Genomic DNA, 25,361 nt, shown 5'->3' with positions numbered 1-25,361 from the left:
CCTTAATTATACCGAGATTGTTGATTGGCGGTGTTCATGGGCAGCATCACTATTGTCTTGAGTAACCTCAATGTTACATTACCATCGCATGACTTGTCCAGGAGTGTTATGATCCTCAATAGGGCTCCTCTTATATTGCTTTGCATACCCTGGCATCTAGTACAGCTCTAGAGAAAATTGTCTCTTTGTAGCAAATTATCAAAAATTGCGACGGTAAATTGCCAGAAAATTCAAACACCAGCCTCTTGAACAATAGATAAGTAGTTATGGTGCATACTTTGCCACGGTTCTTGTATTCTATTTGAACCTGTTAAATTTGTTATAAACAAAAGGGCTACAACATGCATATGTAAAGGGTGGGTCGAGGTTGTCTGACTTAAGATTTTATCATTGAGTTGTGTTTGGGCGAAAAATAGCAAACCGGGTGAAGATAGAAACTAAACTAGCATCTGGAAAATGCCTGGACCAAACCCCTTCAACAGCCTGGTGGATTCCTTTTTTTTTTTTTTTATTTTTTGTTTTTTTTTAATATGGCTTCAGTCGCATTCACCAGATACAGGTAAGGGTCCAGAGAAAGCAGCTTTATAAAGTTCTAATTTCTAATGGGAATTTTGTGGGCAGGTACCTGCACAGTGAGGGATTTTGTATGATGAATCATACCTGGTAAACCTTTATACATAGATTAATGATGTTGTTTGGTATATGCACCAGCAAGGCAAACCGAGATTGATGTATTTGAATTGCTGTAGATTATGCTGTAGCATCCTAACCCCCAAATGCCAATGAATTACATTAGAATAGGGTGGAGCTGTTGACAAGAAAAGGGTGCTTTTCAGGTGTTTTGTACACACCCGATTGTTTTAGGGTATCCCGCACACAAGCTGTACCATCCCTAGAATGTCTTGGCAGTTTTGTTTAAAAAAAAAAAAAAAAAACTCACTGGGCTTTGTGCAGGTAGATTGCTGGTGCTCTACGACACATTTTAATAAAGTAGCTATTATTAAAATATAGAGATGTTTTAGGTGTGTCTCTGGATATTCCACAAACATATAAACTTATATATGGTAAGTGTTACGGTGGAGGAATGGTGTAGTGAGCGATTAATACTTAAACACACACACATGTTGTCTCCGCTACCTACACATAGTGGTTGATAGTGAACAATGAGACCCACGCAAAGACTGCGTCAACTTCCTTCATTGGCAGCTGTGAATTGATACGGTCTGCCATAGCTTCCTGCACTTTGCTAGATGTACACAGCCGTTCTAGGCTGTCTGGATAGGGAGCGGCACTTCCCCAGGCACTGCTTGCCCGGTCTCCTGCCATGTACCAATGCTTGCAGAGTCGCTGCACAAGGTACGCACATCCCTGTCAGACCTCACATGCAAGTCCGTCCCCATGTTAGTGCAGTTCTTTCCGCAGAGAGCTGTAGGTAACCGTAATGTCTAAGTTGCTCAGACCTCTTGGAGTTTGGAAAGCACACCCCGTTTTTGTAATAAACTCTATATCCAGTAAAAACATCTTATTTTGCTTGACTCCCTCTGCAAGTGCATCTATTGTGTGATGTTTAAGAACTGGTTTGTGGTAGTTCTCCTTTAAAATATCCTTTCCAGGCTGTTTGCCATACACATCCTTTTGTGTAGCGATTCCCCTCACAACAGGATAATCTACAGCCTTGATCACCCACAACAGAATTGCAGAGGTGTGACGTTTTTGCACTGGTCATGTCATCAGGCCAACTGAAAGCGTGATAAAGGAAGTCAAGAGGATGGGCTTCACCTAACAAGCCCCTACAACGTGCACTATAGAATCTGTAGTTCCACCCATCACCCCTACCATCTACCAAAGGGCACTGCTTTAGGAAGTCTAATCAGCAGCCCCGTGCTAATAAAGTCTTCATTGAATTTACAAAAGGATCCCAGTCACCATCTTCCCCACCTATGTCCGGTCATCTTTCAGCGACAGAAATGCAGGCAATAAACTCACACTGTCTTGTAACTGTCAGCACCCTCCATCTTATGCCAGACTAAACACATCCAAATAGATCTCACCCAGCCAAACTGGAGGATGAACGTCCGAAGACGTATGCTTCAGCATTTTCATCTTCAGCCATTACTTTTCCCTTCCGACCCTTTAGATGATCATCTGACTTCACTTGAGGGGTGGTCTACTATTAGCTAACCTGCAAACAAACGGTTTGCCTGATGCTATTGCCAGTCAAAAAGTCCTAATATAGTACTATCTTCACATGCAAATAATGTTTCTTTCTACAGACTTGAATCCTCAAATTGCATGCCATCTCAAAAAGATCCCCTATGTATCCCTAAAATCTACCATGAGAAGCTGACCTTTACTTAAAACTTCTGATTATCGCCTCGCCTTTTTTCTTTCAAATTACTCTCTCCATCCATGCAATCCTCTACATGCCACCTCTCTGAGCACAGCCTACCCTGTCACATGCATTTTTGCCTTGATCTCTATTATTACATTTCTGCGAACTGCCCACAAGTCATTTACAGCATTGCAACCTCTACGCCTCAAAGCCTTACCCCTGCAGCCAAACCATGTTCTCTCTCCTCTTGGTCCTCTATTAGTCCCCAAATCATCTGCATGAGCTCACTTGCCCCACTAATGATCACAACTAACTTCTATTAATTTAATTGATCATAAGTGAATGCATGGAGTGGTTTCCTTGGCCACACAATACTTATCCCAATAGCCAAACTTAACCAAAAATATTAGACTAACCACTGAGTTGGGTTCCGAAACATCGTGCTGCTTAGCCATAAAGTGCATCAGCGCCTTGTCTGGGTTAGTAGGCACTATCTATATCATGCAATTACAATATAAAGCTGCTATTTTTTCAGGAACTTGGTATGTTATGTGTTGGCTTTTGGTGTTTATTCCCAGTCAAAATATTACAAAATGTGAAACTGAAAACCTGTTTTGCTCTCTTACCAGTCGGGAAATTCAAAATATCTCTTGTCTCTAAATCTCAAAGCAAACACCAATGTTAGAAAGCCTCATATTTCCGGTTATTAGAAAAGACCTGACGACCATGGGCATGAGTTGGTATTGGTATACTTGCTCTGCTCTTATAGTTTTATTAGCTTTTAGCAGTTTCTATCTGCTTTGGGGATTTTAAAGCTGATTTTCCAGGTGTTTACAACCTCTTTCCTACTTCTTGCAGTATGAAAAGAGGATTACTTCCAACTTAGAAGAATTTGCCAATGTTTTTAACTTTTTAGAGCTTCAGTCAACTTCTAGGATTTAAAAAATTATTTTTCAGGTTTTTACAATGTGATACGGTTTCTATTATTTCAGTAAGACACTGCATTTGAGCAACATAAGCGTCAAAACTATGTGGGACTGAGGCCACACATACCGTCCGAATACGTTGACCTAATTCCTGGGTAGCTCAGTGCACCGTCTGGACCTCTACACCTTACTAGGTACCGGATGGAGTCTGCAACCTTAGAACATGACAAACCTGATTCCCTAAGGAAATCGTGGAAACCGATCTACCCTTTCTATGTTAACTTCGGCATGCCCAAATGGAGACCCAAGAAGTACAGAATTGGCATTTCAAAGATTTATTGAAGCAGTTGGACTCCTGTGTGGGATACGTGCACTGCAATGATTAATAAAAGGAAACATAACATTGTAACCAGCATTACAAGAATGGCAAAGAGAAACAATTAAACCGTTCTTTTCCGTTGCTTATATGAATACATATAATTGTACTCCTACCTAGCGCTGCCTGTACTATAAAGCATAGGGAGTGGGGGGGGTCTGCCAGAATACCTTAGAGTAGCCTAACTCTTCATTTACCTGCAGGTGTGTCGTCTGGTAGCCAGTCTTGGTGTAGAACAGGCCGCAGTCCTTCTCAATATAGTGACAGGATTCAGCTGGGTTAGAATTTGGGCATGGAGCGACCTTGACAACCCATTGAAATGCTCCTCTGTCTAAACAAAGGCTTGGTGCAGCCTATATAATAAACTGGACCCATTTTGTTCTTTGCCTGAGCTCTTGTCCGACCGTCCTTGTTGATTCTACCCACCCATAGCTGTCGCCGAACAGACAAACATTTTGCGCAGTGTACCTAGTCTTTGTACAGAATGTTCTAATGGATGATAATGTGCCTACGAAGAAGTGTAACTGTAAGCAAACCATTTCTGAGTACGAAGTCTTATGAGGATGCACAAGTAAATGTGTGTTAAAAGTCGTTCTTTAAAAAGATGTCAACTTTAAACAGGATATGTTAAGTGGAGATGTTTGTGCCCGGGACCTGTGTAAACTCACAACAACAGCTACTCTCCTCCTTCATATCTTATGTAGGCAGGATGGCCTCCGATACAGAAGATGAAGAGCCAACTGTTTTTTTTATGCTAAATTAAGGCTTTATTATGAGTAATTATTAGCTCTAGAAGAGGATGATTTATTAGTTTAGTGTAATACATGGGAGCAATTTGAGGCATAACACAAGTAGAGTTACTGCAAATCATAGAAGATACATTTGCTAAAAAGGTTACTATCTATTCCTGGGTCAGCTCCAATGTTATTATTCATAAAGAACTGGTTTTGCCCTATATTATAGGTACCATCAAAATGGCCCCTTTATTATTATGGATATCTATATGGAAAAAGAATTTGGTCTTACTAAATCAGATTATTACAAAAGATATTATGTGCCTTGACCGTGCCTCATCCATTCCCTGGCTAATTTATGTAAGACAGTCTTTTTGTGTTTTGTGTTTGGCGGATCTTTATTAAACACCTACAGTGTGCCACTTTTTCTAAATCTAAATTGAAAGATCTTTTTATAACTAAAGCTAGCCTAGACAGATGAATAAAAATGAAGCAAAAGGCTCAGTAATGTATCACGCGATGCCCCCCTCCCTGTCCTGGCACTCTTCTTATCTTTCCTTTGTAGATAACACTCACCACAGCTTTCTACTGATAACATTTTGTTTACATTATATTCCCTTGATGTTGGGATATCCATCTAACGTATATTCAGTAAATCAGCTTTCCTGTTGTCCATGTGATAATTCAAATAAATCTATTTCTCATGTTTTGTTTTTAGTTCCCTCTATACAACAGAGAGGAAAAGGTTTATTGTTCTAATACTGCAAAAGTTGACCTTACGCTCGCATAAATTAGCTCTGTCAGTGCTACAACAGCTGGAATCGCCGTTTAATGTTTTATGATAGCCTCTTTTCTAAATGCTGCTTTAAAATCCAGGAGGACTGCTATAGTCTAGCTAATTTAGTAAGACATAGTTATATCAGAGTTTAGGGACATTTGTGTAGGTAACTCTAACCCCAATAGGTTTTTATCACAATGAAATTAGATTGCTGCTAATGCTCCTGTAGCTACACCTTTTAGATAGTTTAACTTTTTTATATTGTCAAGGCATATATCGGCCGTAAAATGTAATTGCAATTGTATCATGGCTATCTTATAATAACATGTGGGCAGTGTTTAAGATTTAAAGATTTAAAAGGATTGTTATTGAATTATTGTGCATTTTTTATGGAAAATAAAGTTGTTGATGAGGACACTCTAGACTCCTTACTGTTACTCCTGTGAATGAACGATTATTCTCAGAAATAAGAGAGCATACATCTTCAGGAGGATCTGGAATCCTCTCTTTGAATCAAACTGAAGTGAAAAATGTAATTGGTTATTTTCAGGTTTGGCATTGAAACCGTATTTGCTGTCTCGCCAGCCTCGCATAAAAAGAAAACAATACTTGTGTACAAACCATACACAGAGGGGCTTTGAATTAGCCCTCTTTATCCTTTGGTTGGTTCAGCTGTCATTTACATATCTCTTCTGCCCACCACATTAGACTGCATGGGCCATAGGATGTTCTATAGGAAACAGAGAAACATAATTACTAAATTCATCATTATCTAGCATCGTACAGTTTACAATTTCTTGGTATAAAACAAATACTATTACATACTTTAGGCCCCATATGCTTGTGTATCTCGCAATAAATTTCAGACCTCCTTCCTAATAATGGATGAAAAATATATTCACTTTAAGTTGACACATAATGGTTCCATGTTTCTTTCCCTTGTTGGACCTCGCTCTTAGTAATGAAACAACAATGTTTGTGCTTTAAACTGGCATATGCTAATTACATATTTCACCTCAGTGTTTGATTACATCCCATTGAGGAGCCAGATATTCATACTCATTCATTCTCACTACAATAGCACCCTTATTTGATGCTTATCTTTATGAATTAGAGCATTGTCCTATTGCTGTATTAACTATGTACCTTAGGACTCGCTTCTTCCGAATCTGTAATTGCATCAATGAGTCTGGAAATTATCGGTTCCAACTACACTTCAGGCTGGCCTGCTATTAACAATCCATCCCTTCACTCGAAGAGCCTCCTTGTGCTAGACTGACCATGACACGGTCTCCAACGTCTGAAATTCCCTGAGGTGTATGAAATAAACCCCATTATTATTATGGGTCATTCCTTAATAATACAGACATTGATTCTTTATACAATCAGAACAAAGTATACCACGCTTCACTTACTTATGCCAATGCTAGTATAGTACTTCAAGGTATGTAGTTAAAAACAGAATATCGATCATGTGCTTCTCATCGTGCGCATCAGGAGTACCTGAAGTATATAAAATACATATTTCCATGTCAAATTTCCTATCCTATTTGGATTCCCTTTTCTTACTGAGTCCATTAGTGTGCCTCTACGTACAGCCCTTCATCTGTGATTCCTTACTTATTTCATGTCTTGCTATGGTTTGAGGAGGCACGATACTAAATATGTTGATAGATGAGCCTGCAGACAAATTTGACTAAGATTGTGATCCTTTGTTCAATTATATCTGGGTTAACAAACTTAATTGGTATCTATCTACCGAACACACACTGGGTTTTGGCTGCTAAATTACGAAAGGCTATTATATGGATAACCGAGGTCTATGTGCCCCAGATGAATTTTTTTCTGTCCGCTATGGTGTTGTAATTTGGTGCTATGCCAGTAGCAAGGTTTTGCAAGTGGAGGAGTAGTATTTATTGCGTCTCCTAACTTTACTTTCTTGGTTGCGATCCTGTAGACCTCTTCTTTAGGTCTGGCTTTAGCAAAGACCTTTGTTTTTAAACACTTATATGTATAATATACTTATCTGAAGGGACTTTCAGCCATCTGTTTTCTTCTGTTGGTCTGTCATTCACATTTTGCTTCCGCCCACTACAGCGTTCAGCATGGGGCAGTGGGTCAGCCCACTTCAGCCACTGGATAACTTCACTTTGAGTGCCTACAGTTTGCCCTTTCACAAGGAGCAGATCCACCCACAAGGTAGTTCTCTTCAGTGCCAGCGTTTTTGTTACTTGATTATTGCTTTGGTGTCGCCTTTGTGTTTATAGCCGAATGTGATAGCAGGACGTTTGTGTTGCTTTTAATGTGAGCACAGGGCACATTTCAGCGTTATCAGTTCCCGTCTCCTCATTATGCTGTTGTAAATTCCTTTTGGAGTGACCTATGTTTATCAGACTGCTGATATTTCACAACATACAAATTATACTAATTTGAAACTATTATTTATAAATATAACCTTTTTAGTATGCACTGAATGAGATGCATTTATAACTGCACTCCTGTAGATCATGCTACTATCTTAATTGAGGAGTACAGTTATACTTGTAAATCAATGTAATCTGTATGCCCTGCTTGTGTGGCTTTATAGTTTGCTTTCAGTGCTCTTGTATGTTGTGCTTATATATTCATACCTACTGTATTACCAATTGAACCTTTACCATTTCCTGTCCTATATGTATGTAGGTCGGTCTATCTCTGTACCCTCTCTATATGTACTCATCTATCCACTTGCCGGTGTTCTAGTTGAATGCTTTGGCTAAACCCACTGCCCACAGTAGCCCTTGTGCATCTCTGTTGCCTCATATAGGGTACCAAAGAAGGATGGCAGGAACACCAGCAGACAGACTGGCGCTTCAGTATATACAACGCCAAGGGAGAAAAAGAGGCTGAGAAGGGCCCATGTCTGCCTCTGAAATAGCTATAACACACAACAGTGGTGTGGTGTCCTTGTGTTGAGAGCGTCTTTGGGGAAATACCAGAAGTTTCTCAGATGATTCTGTTTTCTTTGAAAAATGCTGGAGTTTCTCCTACTGAAACTGGTAATTCTAAGAATTGGACGAAGGGGGCTCACTCGCGTAATGTGACATGCTTCATCATAGGCCAGCTCATCCTAGGGAATACTACCAGGATGGACTCGACCTCGGGTTGGGCTGTTCCGAGGGAGTTCTTAGATATTTTATTTCTGAATAGTATAGGTCCAGTTACTAAACTAAAAAATACCTCTGGGTGTACCACAAAGTATCCTTTTTTTAAGGTGGTACCTTGGGTTTTGTTAAAAAGTATGGTTAGGAAATGGCAGGGTATAGGTGTGGACACTGTGATCCTGGGTTCAACCGACCTGTTTCTGCCCTTTTCCAAAAAGCCTAAATGTTATGTCATGTTAATTTAATTTGTAACGTGCACGAATCACCCCGGAAGGGGTATCTCGGCGCAGCTCAAAACATAAACAGGTAAGCCATGCTATTAGGCCGCAAACAGCTTAGTCTTGACAAATGTCCTGAATTTAAAATGATCAGCACATTGACTTAAGTGGGAGTTCATTCCAATGAAAAGGAGCTAAGTAGAAAAAGGACCTTCCACCTGAATGAGACTTTCTTATCCAAGGGACAGTAAGCAAGGCTTTGTCACTGGATTTTAACAGTCTAATTGACCGATAAGAAAAAAGCTATGAAGACAGATAGTTTGGGCCTTTGCCATTTAAGGACTTATGTGTAAGACAGCAAATTTTTAAAATAATTATTTTGTGGATTGACTTCCAATGAAGAGAGCGCAAAAGAGCAGAAAGACGCCGACCTGGGTGGAAGATTGGAAATCAGACAGGCTGCGGTGTTCCGAGCCACCTGCAGTTTATTTATCAATGTTTCATTGATGGAAGCTAATAAGGGATTGCAATAATCTAAGCGGCTGATAACCAATGCTTGAACTAAGGTCTTTCTCGTACAATGTGGGAGGACAGTGGAAACTCTCTGTAACAAGCGCAACATATGAAAACAAGTCCTTATGGTGTTGCTGACCTGCTCTTTCATAGTGAGTGCTTGATCAATTTGAACTTCCAGATTTTTTACAGACAGCTGCAGTGCCCAAATCCGAGGGCCACTAGTCTGGTTTCCAGAGCTGTTGGGCCTCACCAAAGAGCATAATCTCAGTCTTACTGGCGTTAAGCTGTAGACCGTTCTTTGTCATCCAAGTGGCAATGGCTGTCATACCAACAGAAAAGCGCACTTTTGCATTTATCTGTGGTCAAATGGTCTTGGGCATTCATCGGGGTTAATATCTACATCTATCACCTTAACTTAGAGTGAGTGTAAGAAGTTTGTTAATAAAAGCAGAGGGGACCTACCTCTCTGAAGGTAAACATCTGTATTTGATACCTAGTCACTGAGGGAATTTTGCCTCATGGTCTGTGGAGGGGGGCACCGCCTATAGTCACACATTCGTCAAGGAGAAATACCCGCTTAGATCCTACCCTGATGAATGCCTGAGACCATTTAGTCTTTTAGAAATGGGCAGAAGCAGGTCTGTTAAACCCTGGGGTATTGCAACGATCATAGTATCGACACCTATATAACCTGCCATTATCTGCAACGTTTTTCCAGTGTACGCTCTTTGAGCTGGTGCACAATTCCTATGCGACTCTTGAAGCTGAAAACCGTCCTCATAGCACTTGCATCTGCATGTTGCACGAGTAAACTGCAGGTGCTCTTCATACAACCACCTTACACAACCTCCTTTCCAAATTGCCTTTCCTACCAAAGTTTGAAACTCCCTTCCACATTTGCCAGTGAATTACCCTGTCTGCATTTTAGCCCCGCTTAAGGCTTCAAAAAGAGCAGGAGAGGCTCCAAAGACTCGGAGAGTGTTCTAAGTTTTTACCTTGATCACACAAAAGGTCCATTTCTTGGAGGATCAGCTCTTTTTGAGGGCTCTTGTGGAGCAAAGGAAGGGAAGGCTGTGCAAAAGAGATCCGTGTCAAGTTGGATGGTCCTCTGTATTGACATTTGTTATGCACTGGCCATTAAATAGCACATTGAAGGGCTGCGGCTCCGCTCCTTCCACCATGACCAAAGCAGTTTTGAAGGCTTTGGTGCGAGGGATGCCTCTTATAACCATCTGCCAAGCTGCAACATGAGCGTTGGTGCATATGTTCATGAAACACTACTGCCTTGCATGGGTCCACTCCTGAGACCCATCACCTTTGGCAGGTCCTGCTATGGAATAGACTCAAGTTGTGGAATATGCAGTTTGAAGGATTCATCAAAATAACCAGTTATTTACCTTCAGTAACTCTTTCTGGTAGATACTCTACCCAACTGCATATTCCTCACTGCTCTCCCACCTCCGCATTCTGTTGAGGGACCTCCTTACCATCTAAAAATGTCCCAAGTTAGGATTCAGCACACTATTTCAGATTGTTTTTCTACACTCCACGTCTGAGTACACGGAAGGAGAAAAACTCAAGAAGCTGGCGTCAGCGCATGGGTAGTGCTTATATATGGCTCTGTTTCTTTCACTTCTGAACCACCCCCTTCAGTTGGCTGCATGTTTATTGTAGCATAACGCATCATAAGAAACCATTGATTGATTTACCGCTCCCCCAAATACATAAAATATTTACCCTATATGTGACTGTCTACCAACGTAGGCAGTAAATTCAGATTAACCCACATAAAAACATATCAGCAAATTTGTTCAATGAACTCAAAGTACAAAGTATAAATGGGAAAAGACTTTAGCAAATAAAAAAACGTTATTAAAAATATATCCGGAAAAGCTGTAAAAGCTGAATCCTGTGTGCTGATACCTTATTTTTTTAGCCCGTCTTCTCAGTTTTGGATTTTAATTGAGGCACATTTCCTACTGAAGGGAAGAGGGATATTTGAGAAGTGAAGAGAGATGTTGATGTCATTTTTGTGCTAGAAATCAAATGAAAAGACTGGCCCTTTTTATGTTTGCTGAAAAGAAATCCCATAAAAAGGATTAGCAATTTTGTATTTCTTTGAACGGATCCATCTAAGAATGCTAAATATCATTACAGTCTGTCTAAAGCCACCGATGAGGTATTCAGAAAAAAATCATATGTACATGAGGAAACGGAACCTCTTGGTTGCCGGCACCTATATGGAGTCCTGCCTTATTTTCTCCTGTAGTCTATGCCTCCTTGACCCGGGGGATTTTCCTGGTTTTGAATATGGCTGTGAGTGTTGTCCTGTAGTGAACTTCTGCTGCATGGAAGAACCAGCTATTACAGGTGCTCCTCTAGGCATGGGGCCATACCTTCTAGCACAGACCGCTAGTTGGACTCATTACAGCATATTAATGAGAATCTTTTTTCAACGAGTCCTCTGCTTGCGGTGCCACATTTGTTTATTTTTTCTATATAACACTTCACAGCATGCTTCTGATATTTGTAAGAATTCTATATAATAGATGTTAATATAACCATATTTAATGGTACTTAATGTATCCACTTCAGAAATCATGCTTAGCCCTCATCGCCAAATATTTGTGTTGACTCTCAAACTCACTGAGCCATCAAGCTGTCCTGCCTGTTGTAAATTAAGAAGTAGGGCATTCAATCGGAGTGCTAGGCCCTTTGCAGAGAGTTTAAACCTTGGATCAGTGTGTAACCTTAGTCTAATTGGGTCCAGAGCTTCAGGGGGCAAGAGAAGGTTTTGTATTTGCCATATGGACTTTTGTGATGCTTTCAGCAGAATAGATACAACTTCATGGGTTTGAGTTGAATTGTGTGCCTTATTGCTTTTTGTTTATTAGACCATGTCAGTCAGGTTTGCGAACTACATATATGCTTCCTGTGTTTTATCCACATACTGTGTACGCAGAAGATGGAAATCTATTGTCTGTTATAGTCATTACTCCAGTCGACTACTTCTTTGCTCCTGTACATTCTCTGAAGGATGTCCTGCCTCTCTCAATGTGCACCGCCTATTCAAGTCTTAAATGTATTTTCCCCTGGCTGGTCGCCTACGTACCATAAATTGTGCTCATGTCATCAAAACTTCCCATACATACTAAGCCGATTCACAAGGAATATGGATAAAGCACTCCCAGGTGTCATGTAAGGACTGTAATTGAAAATATAACACATTTTTAGCTTCAAAGACCTCTCCAGAACCTGGTACAGGTCTCAAATTGAGATACCTGATAAACAGACTCACTGGACCATGTGCAAATCCCAAGAAGGAGCAAACACCTGCAATGTGGGTTTCAAGTAGGTTAAGACCGCCAACAAATTAACAGCTCTACAGATGGGAGACAAATCATCCAATCCTACCCCCCCATATGTGCCAAAAAAAAACACATGGTTGACCCTTGTAATCATAGTGTAGATGCCAAGTGGCCCATACCCAGTGCCCCCTGGAGAAATCTGGTTAGCATTCATTTTTGGGGCACACTGCAGAGTAGCCACATTCCTGAGAATACACTGTTGAAGTGCTAAAGGTGGTCACAAACATGCTGGGAGGATGGCCTATTGGAGGTCTGGATTGAAATAGAAACAAGAAGAGATAAACCTAATAATTGAAGACCTGTCTTTCAACCACAACACCAAAAGCTTCGTGGGCTGGACTGAGGATGAACATGGGTGTGGAGGAAGAACCGATCGGCATCAGCTGCAGAGGAAATGGTCAAAAGGGAGGTTTTCGCCAGGGGATAGCCGATTAGGCAGATGGACAGAAAGGCTCTGGCAACATACTCAGAAGCCCATTTATCTCCAACTATCAGAGCAGGAATCCTGGATATGAACTGACGATGCAAGGCATTGTGCTGATCCAAAATAAATACACTATTTGACTGCTGAACTGGCAGTAGATCGCCAGCAAAACTGAGTGAGCTACAGCAAAGTCCTGGGAGTAGGGTATTGCTCGACTAAACGGGTCTGTGTTTGAATTACCCAGACCTTCTATGTGGACTGCCTTAATGGAAACCACCTCCAGATCTGCCAAACAGAGTAGTTGGAACACCAACTAGTTCAGATGGCATGATCATGTGACCTGTTGAATAATATATGACTGGGTGTAAGACACTGGAGTAGTGTGTGAAGGAGGGCAAGAACCCACCTCAAATAATAATTATAATCTTTGTCGGGGAGAACCACAAAAGTCACTAAATCAACATGTGCTTAACCCTCTGGACCACTAGCAGTCAGGCTTAACTTCGAGGTAATATGTAAAGTATTTATGCAATATTCTAACAATAATAAAGTGAAAACGCCACATCATATAGAGAATATTTTGATAAATAGAATGACATCAAAACAACAAACACCCTACAAGTTAAACCAGAGTTATGATTTTTATTTAAGTTTAAGGTTCAAAATAGCAACAAAAAGCAACAAGCACAAGCAGCGGTAAGCTGGTTGTGCTCCACATCATTGGATAGATGCTAAATAAGCTCTCGGTGAAGCTGTTGACTATTGGCAGGAGAGCTCGGAGTGGGAGAAATTTGAATTTCATGCCCAGCGAAGGTCCCTTGCTGGCTGGATACTTTTTCACGGCTTTGCCAGGTGGAGATTTCTACCTTCAGACTTAGTCCATTTTTGGAGCTCAGATTCTTCCAGCGAGGGATGGCTGTAGCTGAAAAGGTCTCCACATGGCCAGCTTTCGTCTCCGTCAGGTCCTGCTGGATCAGACTTGTTGCTGTGGAGAAGAATATAATGGGAACAGCCTAAATCTTCAGCCCAGCGGCGATACTGGTTTGTCGAATCGGCTAGGCACATTGGTCCCAATCACTTGTTTCTTCTGAGATGAAAGAGTTTCGAAGTACCAGATTTCAGAAAACTTCAGGAGTACATTTAAATACCAGCAAAAGATTTTTGGAGACTGCACTTGAGGTACAAGATTCACTCCAGCAGAGGCCAGCAGCATGGTTCTGGGCAGGTTCAGTTGGAACTGATCAGCTGGGCAATTGCAGGAAAGGCCTCTGGAAGCATTTTATGTCCCTGTTTCTCAACAGGAGGTCAGCCAACTGACCCTTTGAGTCACTTCTGGGGTTCTGAATTTAAGACCAGCAGGTCCAGTCTTCCTTCAGGTTCTTCCAACATCCGTGCATTCCTTCTGATCGTTCACAGGTCCAGGAGTGTTCTGAGGAGCAGACCAGGGTTGCCCAGTGCCAGCCTGTGGGTGCGAGAAGCTCCTGGCAATGGGATAGAAGTTCCCAGGGGCTACCTAACCCAATTTTGTAGCACTTTCTCTGTTTTGCTGTAAGCTATATGACAGTGCTCCTCTTCACCTAAAACCAACACATGACTGAACCCTTCTTCCCTGGCCAGAGCTCCCTGTTCTCACCCAGATGTGTGGCTGTGGTAATAGACACACCCTCCTTTGTAGGCACTCCAAATCAGTTCTGGGGCAACACCCCCTCCAAACTGACCACTCAGACAAAGGGAGACAGGCCTATGTGTGAGCTGCATCTGCCAGTGACAGAGTAGGTACCCTTTGAAGCTTAAGTATGGGCTGGTCACAGCCCCCAGGCCATCCTGCTCAAGGAGGAAAAACACCTTTCTACGCCCAAGGCTTTTGTCCACTGCCATGGAGAACCACATCTCACCACAGGGACGCCTTTAAGCAGTCAGGTGACACTTGCTAGAGGGAATGAGTTTGCGTGGTTTTCACTGCTAAAACATGTAAAACATTAAATACACATGTCCTACCTTTTAAATACAATGCGCTCTGCCCTATGGGCATTTGCCCGGCCTACCTTAGTGGAGACTTGTAATCCTAAATAAAAAAGTTTTGGTCTAGCAAAAGGTTTATTTTGCCAGGTTGAATGACAGTTGAAAACTGCACACAAAGGCTGGAATAGCACGCCTGTACAGATTTTATATTGTTACTTTAGTGGGTGGCACAATGAGTGCTGCAGCTTACTGGTAGCATTTAATTTACAAGCCCTAGGTACATGTAGTACCATATACTAGGGACTTGTAGGCAAATTAAATATATAATTTTTTACGTGTATGCCACTTTTAGCATGTTTAAAAAGGAAGACCACAAGCACTTTACAGTGTGCATATTCCTATGGCCAATAAAAACGCGTTCAGTTAAAGGAAGCATAAATCGTGGGGAAATAGCATGCAAAATATGGTCATTTCTAACACTTGGCTACTGTATTGTCTATGCAAACTAAAATTGCCCTTCCCTAGACTTCCTGTGCAAACAGCTATAAATTCTTTGTTCTACAAACAGTTCCCTTCACTTGGATAAAAGTTGCAGTTTGTCTTATCAAGTGCCCCTGAGCTAAGGCAGAGCCAAGTGTTACTACCCACCATAACATAGGACGGCATCAAGCACCACTGAAGATGAGGGTAGATGTCCTCAGACACAGAGGTGGCTGCCAATGGAGCAGAAGGTCCTGAAGCATGAGACCCTAATACAGATGAACCAATTGCACCATGATGACAACGGCAGCCTAGAGAAGAACAAACTGAGCAGAATATCAAAACAAAAAACACCATCAAGGGAAGGAACTGCCGCCCCCTCCCACAGACCCGTAGTTCAAAATGTTTCTTTGTATCTGCATTCATGGATCCTCTACTGCAGAGTCCTTCTGCAACAGGAGCCCAGCTTGGTAGCATGGTTCAGTTTCAGGAAGACATCCCGAACTTGGGCTTCTAACCCCCAACATAAACTAAATCCTGACTCCTCTGAAGGTGAGATTTGGCCTGGCTGATAAGGTAGCTAAGAGCCTGAAAAAGCTCGACTGACCACCTTGTGTCCCAGAGAGTAAGGCCGTGAGAAAGGATATGAATCAGCAGGTGACCCACATACAGATGAGCCAAGCTCCCTCTCCTTAAAGAGAACTGCCATTACCAAGACCAACACCTTGGTGAAAGATGGGGTGGAGACTTCAATCCATAGTGCAAGTTCAGCACTCCCAGTTCTGACCCCCCCCCCCTACACAAACTCTAAGAAATCATTGATGGTCAAACCTGTCCACAACCTAGAGAGCTATTGTTATCAAAAAGTGCTCCTCAGAAACTAGCAAAGTTAGAATTTGCTACTATTAGGCTGAGGTCCTTCAAATTGATCGACAACCTATAGTCTCCAAAATACAATTAAATGCCAACCGACCCTGGTCCCTCTCCTCTTCTGGGGAAGGAAAAATCTAATACATAAGAATCTGTGAACCCATGCTGTCTTCCTATTTTCTTATTGTTCTTATGCCATGGAATAGAAATGACACCGGAAAGGGACGTAGACTAGTGGTGATGAAAGGGGGACAGATGATTCCCACCATCCATCCACTGGAAACCAGCATAGTCAATATTGGTGTTGAGGTCTGTGGATTGTGCGGTGTTCCCAGTTGAACCTGAGTAGAGTACTCGGAGGGCCCTTTGCTTGGAAACGATCAGTTGCAAGCAAGGTCAGAACGCTGCTATCAGGGACATTCTTATGACCACCTGTGTCAGTCAGTTAACCTGAAAGGGGACATGCACGTGTGTCTGTTTTCTAAAGGGCTGATGAAGCAGATATTTCAATTACCACCTTATTAACTTTTGATCAAGGAAGTCCGTCTTCTAGAGACCAGATTTTTGTGCCCCATATACACACACAATCCATGCAAATGGCGATCCTGACGGGCAGCTGCAAACCCATCAGCAGCCATCGTTGAAGCCTTCAAGTAGTCAAAAGTCACTTCAGACACAATTTGTAGTGGTTTCCATTGGGATAGCACTTTTGAGCAGTCTTTCCCTGCCCTGCATGGAATGAGACTGGAAATCCTTAACCAAGGACAGCGATGCATACTTCCTAAATACTAGCACAGAAGACTAATCTGAAAACTCTATTAAAACCTCATCCATCTCTCGGAGCCACAGCATCAAAGGTGAGAACCAGAATAAACTAGATTGGTGTTATATTCTCACATGTACCTTGTATTATACTTGTTGTTTTTCCTTTTACATTCCAGTTCCATTTAGAACTAACTTGTAGAATTTCAGATTGCTCTGCGCCAGTTGTACTGGGCATCCCTGAGCATCTGAACGTTCCTGTTGCTGTGCTGCATTTACCTACAATAAATCTTTTAAATCACTTGGATATCTACTACTTTCAATGGTGTCGAGCAGAGGAACACTTTTCTCGACATCAAGAGAAAGCAGCACAGAAGAATAGTGTTCCAGAACCCAATAATAAAAATATAAGGAATTAACAAAAGAAGAGGGAACTTAACAAAAAGGACGGACGGACTTATGGAGGAAAGGAGGCTCGGGGCTATTCATTGATAGTGGAGTCTGCCATCGTTTATTTTCCAGAAAAGAGGAAGACAAGAGAAACGATACAACAACAACAACAACAAAATAAAGAGGAATTTCCAAAGAGATCCTGTTTGGTCTTGACAGATGATTTGTACCACAAGAAAGAAGAGGAAGAAAAGGATTACCAGTGCTGTTTAAGTAATCATAAAAGTATTGAAAATTCACCGTAGGTTGGGATCCGCTAAGTACCTGCAGGATTTGAATGAACCAACGGTTCGTGCATCATTTGAAGATTCCTCATCGTCTTTGCAAGCTGATTGGGATCTTAGAGCCGTCATTGTTGCTCTAGAATTATCCTCCTCAGTGTTGCCGAGCGTCTGACAGGCGCATTGTATTCTGGGAGCCGAAATGAATGCTGGTAACGTGCGCGTATGACGTAAACAACGTGGGAGCCATTTTGGTTGTTGTTGGTTACATCCTTCGCAACGATCGGAAAACCAGAATCACAAACAAACGTCCAGTAAATTGGATCGTTTCTCGTTTGGGAGTTCTGCATCGTTTTTTTTTTTTATCTCTGAATTTAATTTAAAAAAAAAGAACGATTCAACAATAGTTTAAAAAATTTTTTTTTTTTTTAAAACTGGACCTTCAGTAAGGATAAATTCTAAGTACTCTATAATGAAGATACTCTAATAGACTCGTTTTTTAAATTATTTGTCTATTTGTTTGTGTGCCACCATACTTATTTTCTTCTTTGTGTTACAAATAACCACACAAAGAAAATTCTCATTGTCTTTCATACATTTTGTTTAAAAAAAAAAAAACACTTTATTAACACAAGTTAATGGACAAAGAATATTTAAGGGGCGTATCACATTACAAGAAAAATTAAGGTAGTTTAAAATAAATTGACAATGTGCAATTTGAACCCCCAGCAAAGTTTTTACAAACAAAAGGTGATCCACCACTTCCATGGGCTAGGTGGAAGGAAGAATTCATTAATTACATGAAAGCTATTGATGGTGAAAGAATGGGAGCGGAAAGAAAAAAAAGTATATTGTTACACTGTTTAGGTTCAGAAGGACAAATGGTGTTTAGAGCTTTACCGCAAATAAATATTACAGAAAATGGAGAAGCAACAAATGTTTACACTGAAGCATTGCTTAGGATGGAAAAGAGATTTAAACAAAAAAGTAATATAGCCTTGAATAGGTTTACATTTTATACTAGGGTACAAGAAGAAGGTGAGTCGTTTGACTTTTTAACAGCTTTGCGCACTTTAAGCTTGCATTGTAACTTTGGTAACATCACAGATGAAATGATGAGAGACCAAATTATAGTTCATGTAAGATGTAAAGAAACACAAACAACTATGGGTGATGGGTGATCCAAAATTATCAGGAGCTATTTCCACAGCAAAAGAGTTTGAGCAAACGGAAAAGTGGATGCATGTAGTAAAGAATAATGGTGACAAATCTGATAAACCTGAAGAAATTGCTGTTGTCAAACGCCAAGTTGAACTTAAATATGAAACTCCTAATTTGAATTCAACTTCAGTTCGAAATTCTAATCCCAATACCCCTAAAAGGTTTGATAGGATGGGGAAAAATGTAGCTTGGTACAGATGTGGGAACAGAAATCATATGGCTTCATTTGCTGGGTGTCCAGCCATAAAAAGAGAATGTAAGAACTGTTGAAGGATTGGGCATTTCGCAAACATGTGCAGTGATCAGAGGAAATATCCTACACAATATCGCCCCAGAATTTCATGTACTTCTCAAGGACCCACACATGGCCTAAATGATGGAGTAAATAGTGATATATCACAAAGTTCAGGTTTTGTGGTGTCTCTTCTAAATAGCATTGCTATCATTGAGGATAATGAGGACTTGCCCATTAAAAAACCACCTATGTGTGTAGTTCAGGTATACAATGTGAATTTAGATCTCGTGGCAGATTCTGGATCACCCTGGACCATAATTTCTAAACACTATTTTGAAGAAAAACTTTTTGGTGTGTTTGACCTGGATAAGAATTATTCACCGGACATAAATCCTGGAAGCTATGATGGTTCACGTATTGACTTGATGGGTTATTTCAAAACATCAGTAGTGTTCAAAGGCAGAAGGGCTGATATACACCTTTATGTTTCTGTCAATGGTATAAACGTATTAGGTTGGAGGGATCAATGGAAGCTTGGAATAATGTTGAATCCAAGGCTTAAAGAACCAGTGGTATTGGATAAATCACTTAATAATAAGTACACCTCAGTTACAGGATCTGGAAAAGTTAATAAAAGATTCATATAAGGAAGTTTTCACTGACTCTTTAGGGAAACTTAAGGAGTATTCTCATCAGATAAAGCTCAAAAGTAATGCTACACCGGTTGGACAAAGAATTAGACTGGTACCGTTAAATGTAAGAGATGAGTTAAAAGATGTTAACAGAGCTAGCATCAGAAGGCATTATTGAACCGATCAACTCATCTGAATGGGTTGCACCTATTGTTTTGGTCCGTTATCCGGATACAAAATTAAGGTTGTGTGTGAACTTAAGAGCATTGAATTCTGAAATTATTGTGGATTGTCACCCATTACCAAATATAAACGAGGTGGTGTCGCTGTTAGAAGGTGCAAAAGTATTTTCCACTTTTGATTTGAGGTCAGCGTACCATCAAGTTGCTCTAACAAAGGATTCTAACATGTTGACCGCATTCATCACTCCACAAGGCTTAAATCAATACAACCGAATGCTCTTTGGTTTGGCCTCTGCGGCATCAGTGTTTCAAAGAATAATGTTTAACATCTTCAAGGACATTGATGACTTCGTAAAATGCTTTCAAGACGATATTTTAATCTTTTCTTCAAATGATGAAGAACATCTAAAGCATCTGTCTGAAGTGTGTGACAGATTAAAAAAAAATGGGTTAACGCTTAAGGCTCACAAATGTAAAATGTTTAAAAAGTCTGTGGAATATTTGGGTCATACTCTCACTGGGGATGGAGTAAATCCTAAAAAATCTAATGTTGATGGAATTTTAAATGCTCCCTCTCCAAAGAACAAGGAACAGTTACTATCTTTTGCAGGAATGTGCGAGTATTATTCTAAATTTGTGTCAAATTTTGCTACTAAAATGGAGCCTTTGAGGAAGTTGTTGAGGCAAAAAGCCGTTTTTGAATGGTCAGAAGAACAAGAAGATGCTTTCAATGTTAAGCAGGATATTATAAATGCTCCAATTTTAAGACCTTTTTGCATGAACAAACCTTGTGTTATCACGGTTGATGCAAGCTTATATGGAATTGGGGGTGTATTCTCTCAAAAATGTGGAAATGAAGAGAGGAATGTATGCTTTGCTTCTAGAACCCTGAATGAGACTGAAAGGCGTTATGCCGTTATAGAAAGAGTTACTGGCATGTGTATGGGCAATTAAGCATTATAGGAATTATATTTGGGGTGCGAAGTTTACTTTGAGGACAGATCACAAACCTTTGGTTAACATACTTTCACCAGGTGGAGGGTGGAACTCGACAGCTAGGATTGCAAGGTTGACATCTAGATTACAAGAATATTGTTTTAAAGCTGAGTTTGTCCCAGAAAAAAAAAATGTTACAGCTGACTTTGTCACGTCATCCTTGTCACTCAGAACCAGATATAAAAGATGATTCATTAGAAATCGTTACTACTATTCAGGATGTTGTTGTAGGTGCATTTTCAGATATATCAGAAGAGTCCTGGAAATCTAGTGAGGAAAATTATTCTCTATGGAAATTAATATAGAAATATATCCTGGGGAGGGGCGTAATGTGGGATGGATGGGAGGGCGGGGGGTGGCAGTCACAGGAGGGGTATGTAGGGATACTGATTTTTGTGGCTTGTCTGGAAAGGACACTATGCTAATAGTGGTACTGCGTTGGAATATTATGTCATGATGAAAGGTGCATTTATGTTTTTGTATGTGTTAAAGTGTTTTTAAAAATATAGAAATATATTCTGGAAGGCTGGCCTAAGAGAAAGGATATTAGCGAAGAACTCAGTACCATGTTTAATGTTGCAGATCAGTTAGAATTGAAGGTGATTTTGTTTACAAAAGTGGAAAGTGTGTTCCACCTTTATGGAGTGTGTGAGATAATCCTTAAGTTATAAGCTCAGAAGTCACATCCAGGAATGTCTGCTATGAAACGCTTAATTAGATCTTATTTTTGGTGGCCAGGAATGGATCGCATTGCAGATCGTGTTGTTAGGGAATGTGATGTTTGCATTTCAAATGAGAAAATGCTTAAAGTCTCTTTTCCGCCTCTTAAAAGCACTGACTGACCGGAGGAACCCTTGAAGAAATTGGCATTTGATATTTCTGGTCCATTCTTAAATCTTCCATTGGATTCACGTTATGCTTTAGTTTTAGTAGATTATCACTTGAAATGGCCAGAGGTCAAATTTGTTCTGATGGCTGCTACTAATACTAGAGTTGTAGATTTCTTTAAGGAAATGTTCGCAAGAGAAGTCACTGATAATGGTGTTCAGTTGACTTCAAAAGATATGGAAGGATATCTTAAATGTCACAATATCATACATGTCACTACATCATTGTATGCACCACACGAAAATGGTCTGGTTGAACGCTTCAATCATGTACTAAAGAGTTACATATCTGATGTTGTTAAGCAGACATATGATTGGAAGAATGCTTTAAGGGAAAGATTGTGGATGTATAGAATTACTCCACATTCTGTAACTGAAGTCAGCCCATTTCGTCTGTTGAAGGGAAGAGATCCTGTTTCTCATATTTGTTTATGGTGGCTTAAAGAGAAATGTGACAATAACATTAGGAATGATATCAATATTATGAACACTAGCATTAAGGTTCAAGAAAAACAAAAACAATACAAAGAATGGTATGACAAGAAATGGAATACAAAGGAAGATAATTTTAAAGTAGGGGAATATGTGAGAATTAAAAAACCTGGTGTTGGGAGGAGCCAAGATGGTGACCGGGACGGCAGCGTAGACCCCCGGCTCCGTGAGCCTCCGCATCCCGCACGGATATCCTGCCTGAGATCCTCAACTTGTGCTACGTGGTCGTGTTTCTGAAGGAGAGGGGCTCCCGACTGTGTGACTCCGAGGTTTCTAGCCGTGCTATCGCCGGAGAAAACTGCATCTGAACTTTGCGGCCTGTGCGGCCCTGGAGCCGGGACATCGAGTGGACGCCGTGGCCGGGTGGCAGTGCGACAACAGCGGCCGGTGGTGACTGGGTGGAGTCGGCCCACCGGAGCGGTGCCAAACTCGGCCTACATTTCGGCGTGGTCACTTCTACTGCCCAGTGTAGCTGACCGAGTGCATGACCGGGGGTGCAAATCTTAGATCCTCCGGTGACTGCCCCTGCCTTGCTGGTGAGCTGCCCGGCCGCCGTCCGTATCCTGCCCCGATCATTGCGGGCCGCCCCCGGATTTCTACGGGAGCTGGTCCGTGGTGGGGACGACTGTTGCCCGTGACCACGGATAGTTTTTTGCCTGCCCCCGGAACCCGGTCACCCGCGACGTGGACATCGCGACGCTTGTCCTGGGGTCCCGGCCCCGGTGAGGGTCGGGCATACTTGGCGGCCATCTTGGGTCGATGAAGCCTACCATCCTGTCCGCCGGGCCGCAGCGGGCCTGTGAGCGTACGATTTTTGGGAGTGTGGCGGCGAGATCACAGAGAGCTGAGCTGGGGTACGGCTACCTCCTCGAGGCTCTTGGTACTCTTCACTCCTCCTTGGTTCATGGTTTCGTGATCTTGGGGAGTAAGCTCGATGGTGTGGCGTCGGAGTTGGGGCAGTGGCGGCCCGCCTGTCCGCACGAACACAGAGTCTACCCACACTGCGCGCAGGAGGACGCTGTGGCGGCCCCCCCTGAGGTTAGTACACGATTGGACGCCCCGGCCAGTATGCTACAGTGTGTTCGACCTTCTGAGGGCCTGATCTGTCCCGGAGGCGTTGGACCTGAGTGAGATGTGGTGGCCTCATCCCGTGCATGCCCTCCTGCGACCCAGAGACAATTCCAGCAACTAATGTCTCTTTTGGCTGCTTCTGCCTTCCTGAACCTTGCGTGCAGTGCAGATCCTAGGGCAGCACTTGGAAGCCTGTTTCCTCACGCGGCGGACTGTGTTGATGCTCAGAGACTTCCACCCCACCTGTGTGCATCGCTTCTCTGTCGTTGTTGGACATTCCTCTGCCTAGGAACATGGGGTATGGTGCTGGGTCGAGGGGCTGGCATGGGCAGAATTCCACTGAGTGGTCAGGGATGAGGCTGGCCCCTCGGGGGTGGTCGCCTAGTGGACGGGCGGGCTTGGGGTGGTGTGCTCTCCTGACATGGCTACTGGCACAATAGACGCATAATGCTCCCCATCGTGGTTTGAGAAGATTGTTTTTGTGCTGTTCCTTGTTCACTTTAGGGGAACCTTACCGTGCGGGAGGGAGAAGCCGGGGGTCTGTTATGAAGGCCCTCCTCCAGTTTATAAAGACTTTCTCTACCCCCCCGTCTGGTGGGGATCCTTTCCTACTTCTTTTCCCTATTCTCCTACATTTCGGGTCTGGTTCCAGGGCGACAGGCACACTGCTGGGGGGGGGGCCGTACTCATCTGCAGAGGTGCAGGGTGGGGGGTTGGGGGAGGGGACTCTGTATTCCTTCATCTTTTTCTATGGCCTCCTTTTTCTTCTCTGATTCTTTTTGTCTTTCTTTTTCTGGGATCAGCGTGATACACCTCCTTTTGCTATGCCTCGTTGCCGTTCCATGTGTTCACAACTTCCGGGGTGTTCTTGGGGAGTTCTGGCGGGGGAATGTGGGCGCAGCTGTAGACTATGTTTTTCTCCATCCTGATGTTCTTGTGTTTGCGCCATTGACCGAATAGATTGCTGTAAATCGCGAACGTTCATTACTCTGTATATCCGTGATCGTTGTTTTAAAATTGCTTGTCACCTGATCCTTCTGCTTTGTTTCATCACAAAATGAAAACCTTTTTCTCCTGGTGCCCTACTTACGCTGTTCACAGTATTAGCAGTACGATTTTGCTCCCTGAAGTGCTGCCTGTGTTTATACTTGTCGTTACTGCTCTGATTGCTTAGCGGCCGGCCCCGGGGGGTTGTAGGCCCATACTTGTTCTTATTGAACTGTCAAAGGTTTTCAAAAAAAAAAAAAAAAAAAAAAAAAAAACCTGGTGTTCTAAGGAAATGTACGAGTAAGTTCTCTAAACCCATTAAAATCACCAAAGTTTTTAGGAATTCCCTCATAACTCAGGATGGTAAGATATGGCATGTCAGACGTGTTTCTAAGTGTCCTGAAAATGTTAGGTCCATCCATAATTCTAGTCAAGTCAATTATAATCTCTTGCCATCAAATTTACCTACTCCCACCAGGTCTCAGGAGTTACCTCACACTAGTTGTGATACCACAGTTTTACATAATGATTCTGTTGCTCTTAGAGTTAAGGACTCCTCTCGCCCAAGGTCTTTACCCACGAAATTGTTAGATTGTGTTGGATAGTTTTTCATGCTCTTTTTTAATATTATTTGCTTGTTTTTCAATTTCTGTATATAAGGGAGGTATGTTAGTCTCACATGTACCTTTTATTATACTTGTTGTTTTTCCTTTTACATTCCAGTTCCATTTAGAACTAACTTGTAGAACTTCAGCTTGCTCTGCGCCAGTTGTACTGGGCATACCTGCACATTTGAACGTTCCTGTTGCTGTGCTGCATTTACCTACAATACATCTTTTAAATCACTTGGATATCTACTTCTTTCAGTTGGGTGGCCAGGCACCCTTCATTTACTTCTGATGCACATGCTCTACCTGCCCTTCCCAACCCCAAAAATCAGGAGTCCGAGGTGACCACCATGAAATGCCGATAATTGCGTTATGAAGGGAAAATGATTTGTTGTAGGTATGGTGGTATGAGGTCCAATGGCTCTAGAAAACAAAGGATGGTGTCATATGCATGTTCTGTGGAGTGGGCATCAGAAGCCATATTTTATTT

General features: G+C 41.8%; 1 protein-coding gene across 4 annotated transcripts in view; it reads left to right on the top strand.

Annotated features, from left to right (window-relative positions):
- Positions 1–25,361, top strand: part of ICA1 (islet cell autoantigen 1) — a 369,010-nt gene that overhangs the window by 288,084 nt on the left and 55,565 nt on the right. For 2 of the 4 annotated variants that reach the window (XM_085630894.1, XM_085630893.1), the window contains one exon: positions 7,244–7,345. The exons of the other annotated variants lie outside the window; for them this stretch is intronic. In XM_085630894.1, the coding sequence (XP_085487020.1) occupies positions 7,244–7,345 (102 nt within the window). The remainder of the gene's footprint in view (positions 1–7,243; positions 7,346–25,361) is intronic. 4 annotated transcript variants of the gene reach the window in all.

Source organism: Triturus cristatus, chromosome 10 (genome assembly GCF_964204655.1).
Source record: "Triturus cristatus chromosome 10, aTriCri1.1, whole genome shotgun sequence".
NCBI lineage: Eukaryota > Metazoa > Chordata > Amphibia > Caudata > Salamandridae > Triturus > Triturus cristatus.
Note: the sequence above shows the minus strand (reverse complement) of the source record. Positions and strands in the feature narration are given on the sequence as shown.